Genomic DNA, 17993 nt, shown 5'->3' on the forward strand with positions numbered 1-17993 from the left:
CCCCGCGCCCCCCGCGCCGCCGCCCCGGGGCCCGAAGCGGAAACTTTACAGCGCCGTCCCCGGCCGCAAGTTCATCGCCGTGAAGGCGCACAGCCCGCAGGGCGAGGGCGAGATCCCGCTGCACCGCGGCGAGGCCGTGAAGGGTGAGGGGGGCGCGGGGGGCGGGGTCGCGGGGCGCGCGGGAGGAGGGCGGGGGGCGCCACTCCCGGGTGCATGGTTGGGGTCCTCCGCGATCGTGGAGGGGCTGATGCCATTTTCGGGGTCTGTGTCATGGGGGGGGGGGTGTCTCTGGAACTCTGAGCCGCTGTGGTCATTATGGGATGCACCTGCCACTGGGGATTCCTTGTGTCACCGTGAAGGGCTCTGTGTCAGGGAGGGGTGCCTGCCTTTACGGGGGGTCCTGTCATGCGGGTCCCTCTCCGTCCTCTGTCACTGTGGGTTCCCTGTTGTCACCATGGAGGTTCCTCTCGTCATGGGGGTGTTTCTGTGTCATGATGGAGGTTGGTGTCATTGGGGTTCTGTGTATTTGAAGGACCCTATCCCATCAGGGACCTTCCTCGAATATGGGATTCCTGTGTCACTTCTGGGACTTATTCATTGGAAATCCTTGTGATAGGTGGGGACCCTGTCCCATGGTGGGGGATATGTGTGACAGTTATGTGGGTGTCTGTGTATTATGAAGGTTTCTGTCACTGACGCTTCCTGTGTTTTGGGGAGATCCTGTGCCATGACAAGCTCCTCTCATCATGGGGGCCTCTGTCATTACTGGGGTCCTATCCTTGTGGGTGCTGTATGTCCAGGGAGCCTGGGAAGGAAACAGTTGTGAGGTCGGCCCTCCTTTGGTCCATCATGTGGCCTAACCCTTGGTCACAGCACAATGACCCTGAGTTTTTGGCAGTGACCTTTGGGGTGGGCGACAGAGCAAGGATGGGGGTTGGTTCAAGGAGTAGGAAGAGAAGGGTCAGCCGAGAGGACAGGAGCAGGATTGTGGCCCCTGCCTCTGTTTCCTGTCCCCCCTCGAGTGTGTCCATCTGTGTGTCTCTCTGTCCCCCACATGCCTGTCCTGTGCTGTGTCCATCTGTTCCTTTCTGTCTTCTGTGTGACTCTCAAAATCTTCCCAGGGAAAAATCCAGGAGGATGAAGGGGAGGAAGGGAACAGAAGGGGAGAAAGGGTGAAGGAGGGGTGTGTGTGAAGGGTCAGGGTAGGCAGAGCCTGAGCCTGAGGTGGTGGTGGGTGAGGTGGGTTCCTGAGTGTCCTGCTGTATGCTGACACCCTATCTGGCTTCTGTCCCTCCAGTGCTCAGCATTGGGGAGGGCGGTTTCTGGGAGGGGACCGTGAAAGGCCGCACGGGCTGGTTCCCGGCCGACTGCGTGGAGGAGGTGCAGATGAGACAGTATGACACACGGCATGGTGAGTGACCCCCCATCCCCTGGGTGGCTACTGAGGGGTACTGCCCCTTCTAGCTCCCCTGTGGTCTTGCTTGGAGTTAAACCCGTAGATATTTACAGAGAAAGGACTAGAGTAAACTCAGACACACATCCGAAGTGGACGCAAACTTGTGTACGTGACAGACACAGGGTGCACACACCCTGTACATACTTAGGAGCACATGTGCAGGGAGCTGGGCACTTTACAGCTGTAGAGACACACGTGACCTGCCCATAGGACACGTATTATGAATGTGCATCTGTATGTGATCCCACATGTGGCTCCCAGTGACTGTAACCCCCCCGCCAGACACACACACACACACACACACACACGTAGTCGTCACAGAAATACTGGGTGTTTGGAGTGTGAGATTCCTGTGTGGCTGGCAGATAAGTAAAGAGGTCAGTGTGAGAAAAGAGGCGTCTTTCCAAGGTGGACAGATTGTCCAAGTGGGCAGTGCAGGGAAGCCTGGGCCAGCCAAGAGGAAATGAGGCCAGTTGGGCCCGGAGGGGCTGTCGTGGGTGCCTTGGGGCCAGGATGGTCCCAGGGTAGCAGGTGGGGGACGGCTCCATCCTTGGCCTGCAGGGAGGCCATGAGGGCAGAGGCTGCGGTTCTTGAGGCTGGTGGACAGCTTTAGTCAGACCTTGCTGACTTGCCTGGGCCTCCAGAAAGCACCCCTCTGGGTGTTGGGATCTGAGGTGGTCCTGCCAGTAGAAAATAGTGGCTGTTCCTTCCATAGTTCCCAGGCCCCCGGACCCATGAGTGTTGTTTCTGCCTTAGAGAGTCAGTGGGAGGAGTGGTGGCCCGTGATTGTTACCAGTGTCGCATCTAGACCAAGGGTGCGCGCATCCCTCCCTCTGCACGTGAAGGGCTTGGGCCCAGGGTTGCTGTGCTCCATTGCCCTGGGTTGTGAGTCTCTCAAGGGGACCGCCCCCCCTCCTCCCCCAGCCGTGTGGCCTGGACTTCTGCTCTGTGTGGAGCATGGCAGGGTCGCACGGAGGCAGGGGTGCAGCTGCTGGCCTGTTCCTGAGCGGATGCCTTTAGTACTTGACTCAGCCATTCCCTATCTTGCCCTGACGGATCTCCTGGTGGCTGGGTGCCTATAAGGGACATGGCCCCCTGTTGTCTGCCTGTGGAGGGTCGTTGGGGCCGTGTGTCCAGGTGGGGAATGGTTTCAGAAGTTTGGGTCCTGGTGCCAACTTCATGGAGGAGGGTGGGGAAGAAAGGGCCTCTGGCCTGACAAGTAGGGACGGGGTCCTATGCGCCCCTGTGGGAGGACAGTGAAGACTCTGGTTTGAGAACTGTGTGGATCCAGAAGCTGATCTGAAGCTGGGAAGGGGTTGGGGAGGTCTGGACTGGAGCTGGGATTTGGGAAGAGCAAATGTTTACTGGGTGTTTGATGTGTGCTGGGCCCTGTGTTGGGAGCTGGGTTGCAGAGGCCGGCTCTCTGCCCAGAGAGGAACAGGCACGCACAGCAGTTACAGCAGATATGCTGGCACGCGGCTGTCATGATGTGAGTCCAGGGGGGCCCCCGGGGTTGCCCTGAAGGAGTTGGAGAGGAGCCGCGAAGGAAGCCGGGGGTCTGCCATGCGGTTGGTTAGCTGATGGGGCCGGGGGCCGGGCCTGCTGTTGCGGATCTCCGTGTGCTGGCATCTCGCATGCTCCTAGCAGCGTCTGGACGTGTGGCATAGTTTGAAGCACTTGTGTAGATGAGAACTCACTTACTCATCCCGGCAGGTCTAAGAGGTGGAGGCTGTTGTTAGTTCGTCTCGAGGAGGGCAGTGGGCTGCAGAGTCTGCTATAGCTGCCATGCTTCAGGGCCTCCGAGTGAGTGAAACTCAAGTGTGTGCGCTGAGAGATGGTGGGGCTTTACTGGGGAGCGTGAGGCCGGTCAGGTGGCTGTGAGAGCAAGTGGAGGAACTTTCCAGTTTGCTGCAGCGTTGCAGGAGACTGGGTCGTATTGTCTCGATTCTTCAGGTCGTTTTAGGGTTAGGGTGAGGGCCCAGGCAGAGCAGAGTGAGAGGTGGAGAGGGCTAGGGTGGGCTGAGAATCCTGAAATGGGAGAGTGTAAGGAGTGACCTGGAGAAGGAGTTGTAGGCCTCCGGACAATTGCAGGGCTCCTAGACCAGGGTGGCTCTGGGGTTTGTCACCTGAAAGAGTCAAAAGGGACCTAAGTAGATGGGATCCTTTCATGGGTAGGCAGAGGGAGAGAGGCCTGTGGGGTCTGCCAGCTGGCAAGGCGTGGGAGTGGCCTCTGTCCTCATCTGAAGACCAGCCACCAGCTGCTCTGATCTGGGACCCAAGTGCTGAGTTCTGCCGGAGGCCAGAGGGCAGCTCAGGAATGGGAGTCTGCTTCTAACAGGCCCAGCTTTCTTTCCAAAGACAGGTCTGTTTCTGAGACTGGAGATTGGGACAGAGAAGGACTTACAGAACAAAAAGGGGCCACTGCTGGGGGCCAGGCTGATGCCCAGGGTCATCAGAGAGTGTACCTCCCAGGCACCTGTCTGGGGCAGAAGGGGTAAAAGGAGCAGTTTCAGGCAGAGAGCTGAGAGCTGAGGTGAAGCCCTGTGTGCTCAGAGGGTCTGTAGGGCACCTGGAAAGCTCTGGCCAGCTCCTCCCTCCCCTCCCCTTCCTCCTTCCCTCCTCTCCCTCCATCCCTCCTTCCCTGTCTTTCCAGTACTTGGGGGGTCACGCTGTGTGTTTTCACTTGAGCTGGCTTTTACATGTCTGATTAATAAAACTGGAAGATGAATTTTTGTTATGTAATTCAGATAATTTGTGTGACAAAATCTAAAAAATGGAGGTTAATGAACTGTGCAGTTTGAGGGGGTCCTTCTGCAGGCAGGTACCATGAACGTTCCAACATTTTCAGACGTGGGGTCAATGTGAAGAAGGGTGTGATGGAGGCAAGAAGGGGTCTGATGCTCCCCCTCCACCAGCAGTGATGAGACTTGGCCTGCTCTGGCCTTGGAAACGGCAGAATGGTGTGTGCAGCCACATTACAGAGGGTCTTAGGACAGGCAGTGTGTGGGAAGAGGAGAGAAGGGAGCAGATGAGCTACTGGGTGGGTTAGGGTTAGGGCGACAGGTTATAAGCCATCAGAACCTAGAGGACCCTTCGAGGTAAAGGTTTCCGCTCTCCCAGGAGAGGCTTTAAGGGGGTTTGTTGACTTACTGAGAATCACACTAGAGGCAGGATCCTGAAATTTGGACCAGTACTTTTCCTGACACCTGTGTCTTCTCATATTAACAGGAATTCTCTCTTTGTTCTATCCAGCCACTGTTCCATCTATTCTTATATTCCTTTATCCCTTTCTTGCCATCCTCTACTCTTCTATCAACCCACCCGGCCAACCCCTCCTTGCATCCATTCATCTACCCACCCACATACGCACCCACCCAACCATCTGTCCATCTATCGATCAATACATCGATCAGTCCACCAGTCCAGCTCTCCCCTCTCTGTCAACCCACCCTGCCCACCTATCCATCCATTTGCTTATCTACTACCGTTTGTTCCATCCATTCTCCCCGCACCAGCCCATTCTCTTTTCTCTCCATCCACTTAAATATCTATTTACCTTTGATCTGATCTATCCTTCTACTTCTCTCTTGTTCCATCTATCCATCCGTGTACTTATTCAGCCAGTTGTCCACCCATCTATTCTTCCAGTTAGCATTTGCATGGCCTGTTATATGCCAGCTGCTGTGCTAGGTGCTGGGATCACAGAAATAAATAAGAGGTGGTCCTTACCTATGAGGAGCTCACAATCAATTGTAGCTTCCCTCTCTGATCTCATTTCCTCTCTCTCTCTCTCTCTCTCTCTCTCTCTCTCTCTCTCTCTCTATCTCTCACTCTCACTCTCACTCTCACTCTCACTCTCACTCTCACTCCCTCTGCTCCAGCTGTATGGCTGCTCACTGTCCCTTGAACACCCAAACCCAGCCCTGCCATGTGGGTTTTGCCCTGCGTGCCCCTGCTCCCTGGAAGCCCTTTGCCCACAGAGTCTTCAGGCTGCTCCCTAACGTTCTGTGCCTCCCAACTATCCTTTCCTGATGAGCCAGCATGTGACCACCCTAGAATTGCAGACTTTCTCTGTACCCCCACTTTGCTCCCTTCTCTCCTAACATTTGCCAGCAGTTGACATGTTATGCATGCACCTGTTTCCTGTCTCTCTGTTCTCTCTCTTCCAATAGATTGTAAACTCCACAGGGTAGAGGCTTTGTTCTGTTCCCTACTATATTCTCAGAGCCTAAAACAAACAGTGCTTGGTACACAGTTGGAGCTCAATAAATACTTGTTGAATGAATGAATTAATCTTGAGAAATTCTAGAATGGTAGGGAATGGGAGAGGAGCTGTGGATGAAACGTGAGGTGGTGGTGGAGCCACGTTGGGAGCCCTCCAGGGTCCTGGAGAGCTGGAAGCCAGGAGGGCAGGAATGGGGGCTAGAGTGTGAGAGAATCTTAACTTACAGGCAGCTGGAGAAGAAAGCCTGGAGCACAGGGGCTGTGGCTGCACATGTGGACTGGGGTCTGCACGCTTGCAGGAAATCAGCAAGGCCACGGCCATGGGCGGAGTAGCAGGTGGACAGCCGGCTAGCCCTGCAACAGCTGTGAGGGACTTAGAGATCAAGAGTACAGATGGGGGCAGGAATCTGTGGGATGCAGTGACATCAGCCCCACACCTGGACCTCCTGTGCACTCAGAGGCAGGCTCTGGAGGAAGGGACCTGTGAGACTGAGCATCGGTGGGCTCTCATGAGAGTCTCAGTGAGGACACAACGCCACCTCCAAGCCAGTGCGCGTTGCCTGCAGCATGACCCTTGTACGTGACCACAGTCATATGCACACACGCCTATATGAGCATGGCACTTACACGTGACTGCAAGTTACACACACACCTAGGCCTACACATGTACACAGCTTCTTTGCTCCTGGCTTTGGGGCTTGCTGACTCTTTCTGAAGATGGCCCGGCCTTGCTCCTGGCTGTGTGCAGCCACTCCGTAGCGAGATGGGCCAAAGCTCCTACCCTATTCTGGATCCTGACCCCTAGAAGCCAGGATTTCCAACATGGTCCCCTCAGCCTTCTTACCTTAGGACCTTTGGGCCCCTCACTTCCACGTGGGTACAACCAGGCCAGGGGTGTGTGTGTTGGCAGAGGCTGGTGACCAGCATGGTTGAGGGGCAGTTCAGGTCGGTTGGAGGATGTGGCCCTCCATCAGCTCCTGAAACTCCCCTCAGAAACCCGGGAAGACCGGACGAAGCGCCTTTTCCGTCACTACACAGTGGGCTCCTATGACAGTCTCACTTCACACAGGTACAGGTGGGGGCCGGTGGGCAGGTGGGCAAGGGTAGGCATGCATGCGGATGGGATATCAGGTGTGGAGGGAGGACCAGAGCTAGTTGAGGAGGCCTGTGGATGAAGGGGTCAGAGGAGGCGAGGCGGTCCCCAGCCCACCTCTGTCTTCTGCCTTCCTCCGTCAGCGCAAGGGTGACTTCTGGGGTGGGCCATGCCCGTGGGATCCTGTTTGGGGCATGTGTGCGGTCAGCCTGGCCAGCTGTACTCTCTGGCAGGGCTCTCCTCACCCCTCCCTGCTTTCCTCCACCAGCGATTACGTCATTGACGACAAGGTGGCTGTCCTACAGAAACGGGACCATGAGGGCTTTGGTTTTGTGCTCCGGGGGGCCAAAGGTAAGGAAGGGTAGACAGCACCGAGAGTGGGTGTGGGGCTGGCTGCCAGACTGCCAGCATGTGTCTTGTCTCTGCTCCTCCTCTCTGCTCTCCTCCCTGCCTCACCCCTGCCCTATCCTCTGCCCCTGACTCCCCCACTGCCTCCCTCCCTGCTAGTTCGGCTCCTGTCCCCCTGCCTTGCTCCTCTGCTCTGACTCTGTGTCCTTGGTTTGGAATATCTCAGTACGAGGCAATCCCTTCCCCCTGTTGATTTCCAAGATCTCTGCTGGAGCATGTCTGAGGGAGGGGAGTCCTTTCTGGTGGGGCCGAGGGGGGCAGTTTCTTCCCTGGGTGGCAGTGCCTGCTGCCCCCCAGCCCCAGGACACCCTGACATGCTGCCTCAGTTGTCCTCTGTTCGGCGTGTGGAGCCACTTGTGGGAGGTTGCTATGTGACAGCTGCCTCCACCTGGACCACGCAGGTGAAGCACCTTCCTAACTGCCCTCCCCCATTCCCAACCCCCCCCCCCCCCCCCCCCCACCCCCACCGCAGCAGAGACCCCCATCGAGGAGTTTACACCCACGCCGGCCTTCCCTGCGCTCCAGTATCTTGAGTCGGTGGATGTGGAGGGTGTGGCCTGGAGGGCCGGGCTGCGCACAGGAGACTTCCTCATCGAGGTGAGGCTTGTCCTTACCTGTGCAGCCAGGTGGGGTGCTGACCTCTGAGCCCCAAGGAGGACACACTTGGAACACCCCCACCACCCACCTGTCTGTCCCAGGTGAACGGGGTGAACGTGGTGAAGGTCGGGCACAAGCAGGTGGTGGCTCTGATCCGCCAGGGCGGGAACCGCCTCGTCATGAAGGTTGTGTCTGTGACGAGGAAGCCAGAAGAAGACGGGGCTCGGCGCAGAGGTGAGGGGCCGGGCTTCAGGCCTCTGTGCTCAGACCTTCCCCTCTGGCTCCTGACCTGAGACCTTTGACCCCAGGCTCACTTTCCTCTCCCCACGCCCTGACCCCAGACTGTGGAGGTCAGATGCCTAAACCTAGGTGAAATACCCACGTTCATGGCCCGGGTGGCTTCCCAATCCCTGATGTTAGCCCACCAACCCTGGCCCCCAGCCTCTGACCTCTGACCCCTGACCCCGGGGTGCCCCTCCTCAGATCCCCACCCCCTCCTTCCCGGCGTCCCCCCAGCCCCTGGCGTGGAAGAGCCCTCCTCCCGACACTGCCAGCAGCTGCCTGGAGGCCGGGGTTGCCATAGCAACTGTGAGGTTGACGCTGCCGCCGCTTTATTGTCGGAGGGAAGGGGGAGGCGGCACCTGAGGGAAGAGGAAAAGCGTCTTCTCCCCGCGACGTCGCGGCACAGCCTGGGCCCAGGAGGCTTTGCCAGCTTGGGCCGGCCCAGCCCAGATCCTGGCTCTGCTGCCCACACCCTGGTCCCCCGAGGGGCAGCGGCCTCCAGGGCCTGGGGTGGGGGGGGCCCTGGAGCAGCAGGAGCCCAGCCTGCCGGGAGACCCCTCCCAGCCCCCACCTCATGGCTCTGGTGCCCCCTTGCTCAGCCCTTGGAGTCTACAGGGTGGGCATTCAGGTGGGAGCTGGCCAGCACCGTGACCCCCATTGGGGCCCTTGACCACCTACCTCCTGAGGCCCCAACTACCCCGGCCCCGCTGGGCCCTCAGCAACCCCCTGAGCTCCCAGCGCCATGAAGAAGTTTGCATCCAGCCGCAGCCTGAACAAGATCCTGGCGCAGTGCGACTCATCCTCACGGGAGTACGAGGAGATCCAGGCGGTGGAGCGCAAGTGGCACCTGCACCTGGCCACGCCGCGCTGCCTGCTGCTGGACAGGAGGTCCAAGGCCTCCCTCTTCTTTGCAGCCCCGCCGCCCCCCCAAGAGGGCTCCCAGCACCACGCTGACCCTGCGCTCCAAGTCCATGACGGCTGAACTTGAGGAACTTGGTGAGCAGTGGGGGGGTGGACAGCAGGCAGACAGTCCAGGGTGGGAGGCCAGGCAGAGTGAGCTGGGGCCAAGGCCAGGTAGAGACAGGGGAGTGGAAGGACAGACGGACGGATGTGTGAATAGGTCAAAGATAAATGGGTGGGTGCTGGAGTGGTGGGGAGGGGTACAACACATGGATGGCATGAGGGCTGGATATAGACAGTGGGCCAACCGGGACTGAGAGGGTGCAGGGCCTGGCCTCCCAGTGTGTTTGCATGCATGTGCACCTGCTGCCTCTGGCTCCGTGTACTTCCAGTCTGACTTCTCTCCTCCATTTCATCCAGGTGAGGGAAGAGCAGAAGTTAGGGGACCTAGGCTCTGCCGTGGCTCTGCTGACACTAGCTCTCTGATCTTTGTGCTTATTTTGCCCTGCTAACACCTGTTCGCTCATCAGTTAAGCATGGGTTACAGCAAGCTGCTGACCTCGTAGGGCTGTGTGAACATCACTAGTATGATGGTGGGACAGGCCCTCATAAGCTGCAAGAGGCAGATAAGAGTATGTCAGGGCTTTGGTATGGCATGTTGTGAGCACGATCCTGGGATGACCCCCAATAGCTTCGTTGTAGGGCATGTCTTGGAATATGTGACTGTTAATAGCCTCAGCATAGGCGTGTCCAGATATACATGACTGTGTCCTGACATATGTGGCAGTTAATAATGGGCATATCCCAATATACATGACCCAGTTCTAGTCCCCGACTTTTCTATGGCTCTAGCCATAGAAGGAATGCTGACTCTGGTCCTAGGCTGAGTTCTGAGATAGTCCTGTCCACAGGAAAGGCCCTGATCCTGGTTCTAGACTGATCCCCAACCTCGGCTTCAGGCTGTGTTCATTCCCAGCTATAGAAGGAACACTTACCTGTCTCTGAAAATGGTTCCCGATCTTACAAATAGAGTGACCCCTGACCTTGTCCTGGCCACAGGTTGAGCTACCCCCTCCTTTCAGGCAGAGACTCTTGACTGCAGTGTCATTTAGTGTGGACTTCAGCCACCAAGATAGGTCAGGCTGACATGGTCATACTTTTCTTCCCCATAAATATTCTGAAGAAAGTAAAAGCCAAAAGGATATAGCACTCAAGACAAAGGAAATTTCCCAGATCTCAAGAATGAAAAGAGAAGTCAGTTAAGTGAGAGGAAGCTGATGATGCTTCCATAGTCCATGAGGGCTTGGGACAGTGTTATAGACCCTAATGGCAGGAGCTAGGGTTCTGTTGCTCCCACAAAGCCAAGAGATGAGGCTGTGGACCCATGAGAAGTGGGAAAACTAGAAGCAAGCCCAGGAACCAGCATTAGCATCAGAAGAACTAGAAATCAAAGAATATGAAAGAGGCAAAATAAGGTGTTTAAATACAAAGTTTAAGGAAATTAACAGAACTCATAAGGAACAGGACAGTACAAAAAAAAACAAAAACAAAAACAAAAACAAAAACAAAAAGAAAAAACCCAAAACCAAAAACCAAAAGATGAATAAACAGATTTTAAAAGATCCCTAAAGAACTGTTATGGAAACAAAAGGTATAGTCACTGAGATTAAAAAATCCATGACTGGGATAAACAGTGTACTAGATTCAGCTGAAGAAAGAAACAGTGAATTAGAAGATAATTCTGAGGAAATTATCCCAAGTGCAGCACAGAAAGATAGGGATATGGAAAATATCCCTAGAGATAAGAGATAATGGAGGACAAATGAGAAAATCCCAGTCTAATGAGAGTCCCAGAGGGAAAGATTAAAATGGGGAAGAGGCAATATTTAAAGAGTACATGGCTAAGAATATTCAGAAATTGAATAAGGACATGAAATTCCATTTTGAAGAAGTATAAACCCCAAGCAAGGAAATAACAAATCTACATCTAGAGCTGTCATAGTAAAACTTCACAACACCATAGACAAGAAAAATCTTAAATACCAGAGAAAGGAGCTGGATGACATAGAAAGGAACAATGGTTAGACTGACAGCAGACTTCTCATCAGCAATAGTAGATGCTAGAAGACAATGGAACAATAACTAAAGTCTTGAATTAAAATGCCTTTCCACCTAGAATTCTGTCCCCAACTAAACCCACTCATTGAAGAGTGAGGCAGAGAAGCTGGCAGACTTCTGGCCCCAGGGTCACAAAGGTCCAAGACTAGTTATGGGGGAGCTGATCTGTCATGCTGATTGAGAATGGAAACTGATTGACAAACCAGTACCCATAGGCACCTGGGTCCGGCTAGACTCCAGAGCAAGGCTTTGGTGGGTGGGTCCCAGGAGTCTCCTTCCAGAGGCTGTCACATAGCCATGATGAGCTGCATGTTCAGAAGGGACCCTCCTAGTTCTGCATGAAGAGGTGCATAGGCAGCCTGAGATCTGTAATCCAGGGGCCAGGGGACTGAGCTCTGTGGAAACAGAAGAATTGCCTTCTGCTTTATGGGATGCTTCTGTCTAAAGAAGCTCCTTCCTCTCTGCTGTGATCCGGGGCCCTCCTGCTGCTGTGTGACAGGGTCGTTCCGTACACCCTTGTCTTTCAGAGGTGTTCTCTCTTGCTGCCTCAGGTCAGCATTGTTTCCACCATTTTTTTTCCTGAGCAGAGTCTGGGGGAGGACAAAGGGACAGCTTAGCACAGAGCCTCCATGCACACTGCTGAGTGAGGGCGGGCTCACAGCTTATGTTGAAGCTGGACCTAGACTCTATGTAGCTCCATTCAGAGAGGGAGAAGCTACTCCTGCCTCCAGAGGACAGCTGTCGGGGGAAACCAGACTGCTTGCTTACTTTCTGTAGGTTTGAGGAAGCCAGGCCAGCATCAGGGTTTCCCTGGGTACCTAAGGGGTCATCCCATGATCCAGTGTTTGTGCTTTTATAAGATAGAAATAAGACCTGTAGGCTCATTGGCAGCATAAACATGTCAGTTCTCTGTCACACTGTTAAGAACTGATAGGACCTGTTAGGATGCTGTGGTCTATTGCGAAGACGGCCTGAACACCTGGGAAGAGAGGAAAGTGTGAGGCCGCAGAAAAAGCAGGTGGCAAGGGTGGAGACTCACGCCCAGATGGCTCCTTGCTCCTTGGTGGGTGTGGGGGAGAAGCAAGGTCATGCAGGAGGGAGAGGAGGTAAAGAGCATACTGTGGGGGATGGGAGTGGCAGTGTCCAGAAAATGAAGGCCCGGGGTGACTGGCGGAAATGGGGTTGAGAGGAAGAGGTTGGGGTAGGAGCCCTCCTCCTAAAGCAGGTGGTGGGAGGAGACGGAAGGGTGGGGCACTCCCAGTGCCCTTCAGCATGGTCAGTGGTCACCACATGTCCGTCTGCCTGAACCAGTAATGAGCCGGCTGCACAGAGCAGTGGAGACTCAGGCCAGGGAGGGCCTTGGTGGGTCTAAACCTCTCCTATTTCTCTGCCTTCCTGTGAGAAATCTGGGGCTTTTGGGTCCCTCTTTCTTTTGTGATGGGAATGTTAGAGCAGGTGCCGTGCTTGAGTGTGATACCTGATTGGCCGTGGTCTGGCAAACACATTGACCTGCTCTTTGATGCTGTACGGAATACTCAAGGGTGACCACTGCAACTGTTAGTGGCCTCTGAACTTTTTTTTTGGGCGGGGGGTTGCCTTTTTTCTGAACAAACATTTGATTGAACTGAGTATGATTAAGTTGTGCGTGGACATCTCTACACGTGTGTGCATGCCTGTGTGTGCATAAGTGCAATTATGCATATGTGTGAGTGGAGGTGCATGGATGTGTATGTGCGTGTGCATGTGCATGTGTATGCATACACACAAGCATGTATACCTGCTCGTGGTTGTTTCCACCTTGAGTTTCAAGCTGGGTACCAACTTGGCATTTGGGCACATTTGCCACTCGGGGTCTGACAGGGAGGGTTAGGCCAGGGTTGTACGGGATCTGGGAGGTCCCGGTTGTTGGAAGGGGTGGGAGTTGGGAGGGGGCCCAGATGCCGATGGATGAAGCCTGCCTCTTACCCCTGTGCTCTGTTTCTTGATTGCAAGCCTCCATGCGGAGAAGGAAAGGGGGTGAGTCATCTGCTGTGTCCCCATGCCCCCAGCTTTGTTTGACCCTGTCCAGGGAAGTGCTGATGTGTGAAGAGGCTCCATGTCAAGTCAGGGTGCTCTGGAAGCCTGGGCTGTACCTTCCTGTCGGCCTTCTCCCTGGGGATCTGGTGGGGGTGCAGTAGAGAGAGCTGGGGAAGGATGGATGGGGGGGTCCAGGGGTGTGGCTCTGTGGGGGTGTGACAGTGAGGCACAACCATGGGCTTTGGGGGCTCAGGTGAGTGTGGGAGCAGCCTAGTGAGGCAGAGCTGGGAAAGCCTCCCGGTGGAGGCCACACCATTTGCCATGTTCTGGAGCTGGGTAGGGGGAAGGTTCAGAGGGCTCAGCTGTGGGTCTCCTCAGGGAGCATGGTAACTGGGCCAGTGTGGGCAAGAGTGTTGGGTGCTCAGCTCTGGCCCATTTGCTTCTTTCTGCCTGTTTTCTGGGGGCTCCTTGTGCCTGGTGTGTGGGTCCCATTTCTGTGCGGATCTGTTGTGGGTTCTAGTCTGGTGCTGACAGTCCCTTCAGAACAGGAGTCTAGGCCCCACAGCATTGGGGAGGGAGCTTGGAGCTCCTCTGCCCAACATAGCCCAGGCTGTTGACTTCACCACCCCCTGCTCCTCCCATCAGGCCTCACCTGTTTGTTTGAGGCTCCTTCCTGTATGTTCTGTGTGTCCAGCCTGGCTGCAAAGAATGCAGCTTCCATGGTGGGGGGGACAGAGTCTGAGGTCCAGCATCTGGTGAGATCTCAGGGCCTGGCCTCTGCCAGCCTTCTCCATCTCTCAAGTGGACGGGAGACTCTTTCTGCTAAATAGGAGTCAGAGCCAGAGGGAAGCCTGAGGTGGCTTTGTGGCCCCAGGCATGTGTGTTTGCCCATTTGTCCGTGTGCCTGGTGCCCACCCATCCCTCACTCTGGGATCCACAGGGCCTTCCCTGTGCTGGGGGCACACCAACACCATCTGTCTGGGCCCAGGCTCTCCAGCATGGCCTGTGGTCCGGCCCTCAGAGCTTGACCCTTGCCCTAGTCTCAGGTGAAGTGCTTTCCTTGGTGTCTTTTCAGGTATTAAAACTGGGTGTCCCCTAGGGACACCTTTCTTCACTCTATGAGGCAGACACAAGCTATTTCTGGAATATTTTGGTTCCGTCCTAAGATCATTAGCGGAGCTCCCAGGGTGCTATGCTGTGGCCTGGGCACTTCTTCCAGCTGTAGGGGAGGTGACGGGTGATTCCTCGCCCCTGGGGCCCATCATACCTGCTTGGGTTCTGGCTGTTTAAACAGCTGCACATCGAGCTGTGTCGCCAGCACATGTGGAATCTTGATAACCAGTGTATGTGAGGCTGATGGGAATGTGCGGTTCCCGGTGCCCCAGACCTGGTTCCCAGAGGGCTTCCTTTTCTTTTTCGAGTATGTGAAAGAATTTAAGAATATATTTTCTAATAATGGGGATTGGTGTGACCCTCACCAGCTGGTAGTTCGGAGAGTTCTCGGTTCCTTCTCTTTTGGAAATAATTCTTGCCTGGCCCCAGCACCGTCACCTTACCTCCAACAGCATTTGCTTTGCTAACTTCATGTGCACTCTGCTTTTGGTCTCTGGGATGAGTTCTTCTGGAGCTAGAGATGCAGCTTCTAAGTCCGCAGCTCGGGTGAGCACATGCGCACTTTTTACTTCACTCATGTCTTTATGTCTGAGGTTTCTGGAAAATGTGGTTGTTAAGTCTGACCCCTAACTTATTGAATCTATGATCTGGAGCACTCGGATCTCTCAGAAATTCAGTTTCTTTTTGGGTAAAAAGAGGGCGGTATCAGTATCTTCTTTGTGTGCTTGTGAGGAATGAGAGGAGAAGGCTCATCACGAGCTCTTTTAACTGAAAATCACCAAGGACTGAACGCAGGGTGGTGATGGTGGCTTCAGCTTCCAAAGGGGAATTATTTGCTTCATTACAAAAACAAAGAAGAAGATCCCTCTAACGAGCCCTTCCTGGTGTGCACCTGGGCCCAGGTACAGTGGCGCCGGGAGCTCACCCAGGACCGGTAAGCTAGTCTGTAGATGGAGCATGTTCTGGTGAGTTGTCACGTTTGCTGAACTCCTGTGTTACTCAGGGCCCAGGCTGGACACTCAGGGCACGCAGGGGATGGTACTGGCTCTTTCCTCCTGAGAGCTCACGAGCTCTCTGGGGAGAGAAGGCGCACCGTGTGTGTTCAGTGCTTCCCCTGAGCCAGGCAGGGCAGCACTTCTCATGTGTGGACACTGACAGTAGGTACAGACAGTAGACGCTGAAGCAGCCACCATTTTAGGGTTGTTTTATCAGACAAGGAAACTGAGTCACAGAGAGGTTAAGTCAGGACAGAGGTGGTACGCGACGTGGGTCTGGTCCGGGTTGGGTGCCGGCCAGCTCTGACTTCTTTCTCCGTGGCAGTTGCCGAGTGGGTTGCAGAGGCAGAGCCAGGAGGTGCTGGTGGGAGGTGTTGGGGCTGACTGTGTCCTCTGACAACAGGCACTTGGAGAGCGAAAGCCCGGGCGTGACCAGACACATGGCCCTCTAGGGTGGCATGGGCCCTGAGGGCTTGGGGATTCAGACCCTGAGTGACGAGTGGGGTGAGGTCAGTGTGGCAGCCATGTGGGCACGGGAGCTGCCCCCAACTCCTGCTGCAGCCCACATCCGGCCCTGAGCGGACCACAGCTGCCAGTTCTCAGACACATGCGTTTAACACAATTTCCAAGTCATGTTGATAATCAAAAACACCACTTTAAAAAGTACTAAACAGCTTTAATAAAAACAAGCAAACAAAGCTTTTCTTTATGATGGATTTGAAAAGAATGCTGCCTGAGGCCTCCTGGTGCCTTTCTCCCTTCTAGGGCCTTGTTCACACATCAGCTCCCCACCCCTCCCACCCCCATCTTCCTTACCCTCCTCTCAAGGGGCCCGTGGAAGCCCCTTCAGCACCATCAGCACCTCCCACCCAGGGTGGGGCTGCTTTTCCAGGAATGGAGGTTCTTTGGCCTGCTCATCTGCCTGGAGCCATATTTTTAGGTCCCTAGCCTGGGACTGTGAGTTCTGTTTTCAGGCAGTGTCCCCTGTTCATTCATTCGTAGCTTATTCACACCTTCCATGGGCACCTGCTGCACACCAGGGTCTGTCCTAGGGCTGAGGTCCACCAGAGGCAGCTTAGCTTTTGGTACAGCAGCTACAGACAGATGAGTAGTGCCAGGTGTTGAGGAGAAAAGGGACAGGGCCAAGGGCAACAAACTCAGGAAGACTTGAAACTCCAAACAGTGCCGTCCCTGTCCTGGTCCTCTCCCGAATGGTCAGTCAGGCTTTTCCTGGAGTGGGGTCCGAAGGGTGACCTGGACCACCCTTGGAGGACAGAGCGGCCAGGCGGGAGTGGGACTCAGATGGGATGCGTGTTACTCGGCTTCTGGCCCCCGGTCTCAGGTCTGGAAGAAGGGACATCAGGCGGGCAGGGCCCAGTGGCTCCGTTAACATCGGGAGGACTCAGCATGGGGTGCACGAGGGTGGAGCAGGTTCAGGGTCCGGGTGGTTGAGATGGTGCCTCCCTTGGCTGTGCAGAGAAGCTGGATGAGATCCTGGCAGCCGCCACGGAGCCCACGCTGAGGCCAGACATCGCGGACGCCGACTCCAGAGCTGCCACTGTCAAACAGCGGCCCACGAGTCGGAGGATCACACCTGCTGAGATCAGTGTAAGCCACCCCAGCAGCTGGAGGGGGGGGGGCATGGGGGGGGGAGAAGGCAGGGAGGGGCGCGGGGGTCAGAGCTCCACGTCCCCTACTGTGCGTTTGTGCATTTTTCTGGGGTGGGAGTCCGCCATTTGGACCCTCCTCTCCAGGGGTGAGGGTGAAGGACCCCATGGCTTCTCCTCACACACGTGGGGAAATCTTGTCCTCCCAGAATGGCCACAGTTTAACAAATGCTGAGTGCTCACTCTTGGCCCTGGGTCCCAGTGCCTCCTGCATAGCCACACCCAGGACCACCTAGAGCACCCCAGCCCTGTTGAGGGTACAATGCAGTGTCTCTGCACCCCGCCCCCCGACTCCTCTCACTTGGCATCTTCTGGGCTACTCCCCCAGCCTTGTCCATGTCAACCCTACCCAGTACTCTATGCCCAGGCCCCCACTGGCTATGCCCCTGCTCTCTGGAGTCTCTATGCCTGGGTCTGAGTCTTGGGTCAGGCCCCACTGGTCCAGCACCATTGCGATTAGTGTGTGGGGTGTTTGATCTCAGGCTTAGAAGGATGGCCGGGGCTGGATGGAGAACTGGGACCCCCAGTGCCCTAGAGCTTCCTTCTAACCCCCCAACTCCAACAGTCTTTATTTGAGCGCCAGGGCCTTCCAGGCCCAGAGAAGCTGCCCGGCTCCCTGCGGAAGGGGATTCCACGGACCAAGTCTGTAGGTACGGCTGGGCTGGGGGTTGCATGGGGCTGGGGTGGATGTGGGGCTGGAGGACCCTGTCTCTTCCAACCCTCCAATTGGGGTTTTAAGGTTTCCTCTGAGAACCCCATCTCCCTGGTCATAGCCCAGGAATCTCATTTGTTTGTGGACATATGTGGGATCCGTCCTTTCCCCAAATCCACAGAAACTGCCAAAAGAGACCTTTGAGGCTTCCTCACTCCATCCACCACTTCCTGTCCATTGTGCCGCCATCCCTGCTCTGGTCCACTATTGCCCCCCCATCCGCTCCTCCCCGTCCAGTCTGCGCCCCTCCATCCGCTCCTCCCCGTCCAGTCTGCGCCCCCCCACACTCCTCCCCGTCCAGTCTGCGCCCCCCCATCCGCTCCTCCCCGTCCAGTCTGCGACCCCCGACACTCCTCCCCGTCCAGTCTGTGCCTCGCCATCCACTCCTCCCCGTCCAGTCTGCGCCCCCCCC

General features: G+C 55.7%; 1 protein-coding gene across 1 annotated transcript in view; it reads left to right on the top strand.

The window, feature by feature from the left end:
* SHANK3 (SH3 and multiple ankyrin repeat domains 3) overlaps nucleotides 1-17993 on the top strand; it is a 50499-nt gene that overhangs the window by 15444 nt on the left and 17062 nt on the right. The window contains 10 exon segments of the mRNA XM_049626742.1: nucleotides 1-143; nucleotides 1298-1411; nucleotides 6674-6749; nucleotides 7042-7124; nucleotides 7654-7778; nucleotides 7880-8012; nucleotides 8975-8982; nucleotides 8984-9056; nucleotides 16680-16810; nucleotides 17435-17519. Coding sequence (XP_049482699.1) covers nucleotides 1-143; nucleotides 1298-1411; nucleotides 6674-6749; nucleotides 7042-7124; nucleotides 7654-7778; nucleotides 7880-8012; nucleotides 8975-8982; nucleotides 8984-9056; nucleotides 16680-16810; nucleotides 17435-17519 — 971 coding nt within the window.

Source organism: Panthera uncia, chromosome B4 (genome assembly GCF_023721935.1).
Source record: "Panthera uncia isolate 11264 chromosome B4, Puncia_PCG_1.0, whole genome shotgun sequence".
NCBI classification, from domain to species: domain Eukaryota; kingdom Metazoa; phylum Chordata; class Mammalia; order Carnivora; family Felidae; genus Panthera; species Panthera uncia.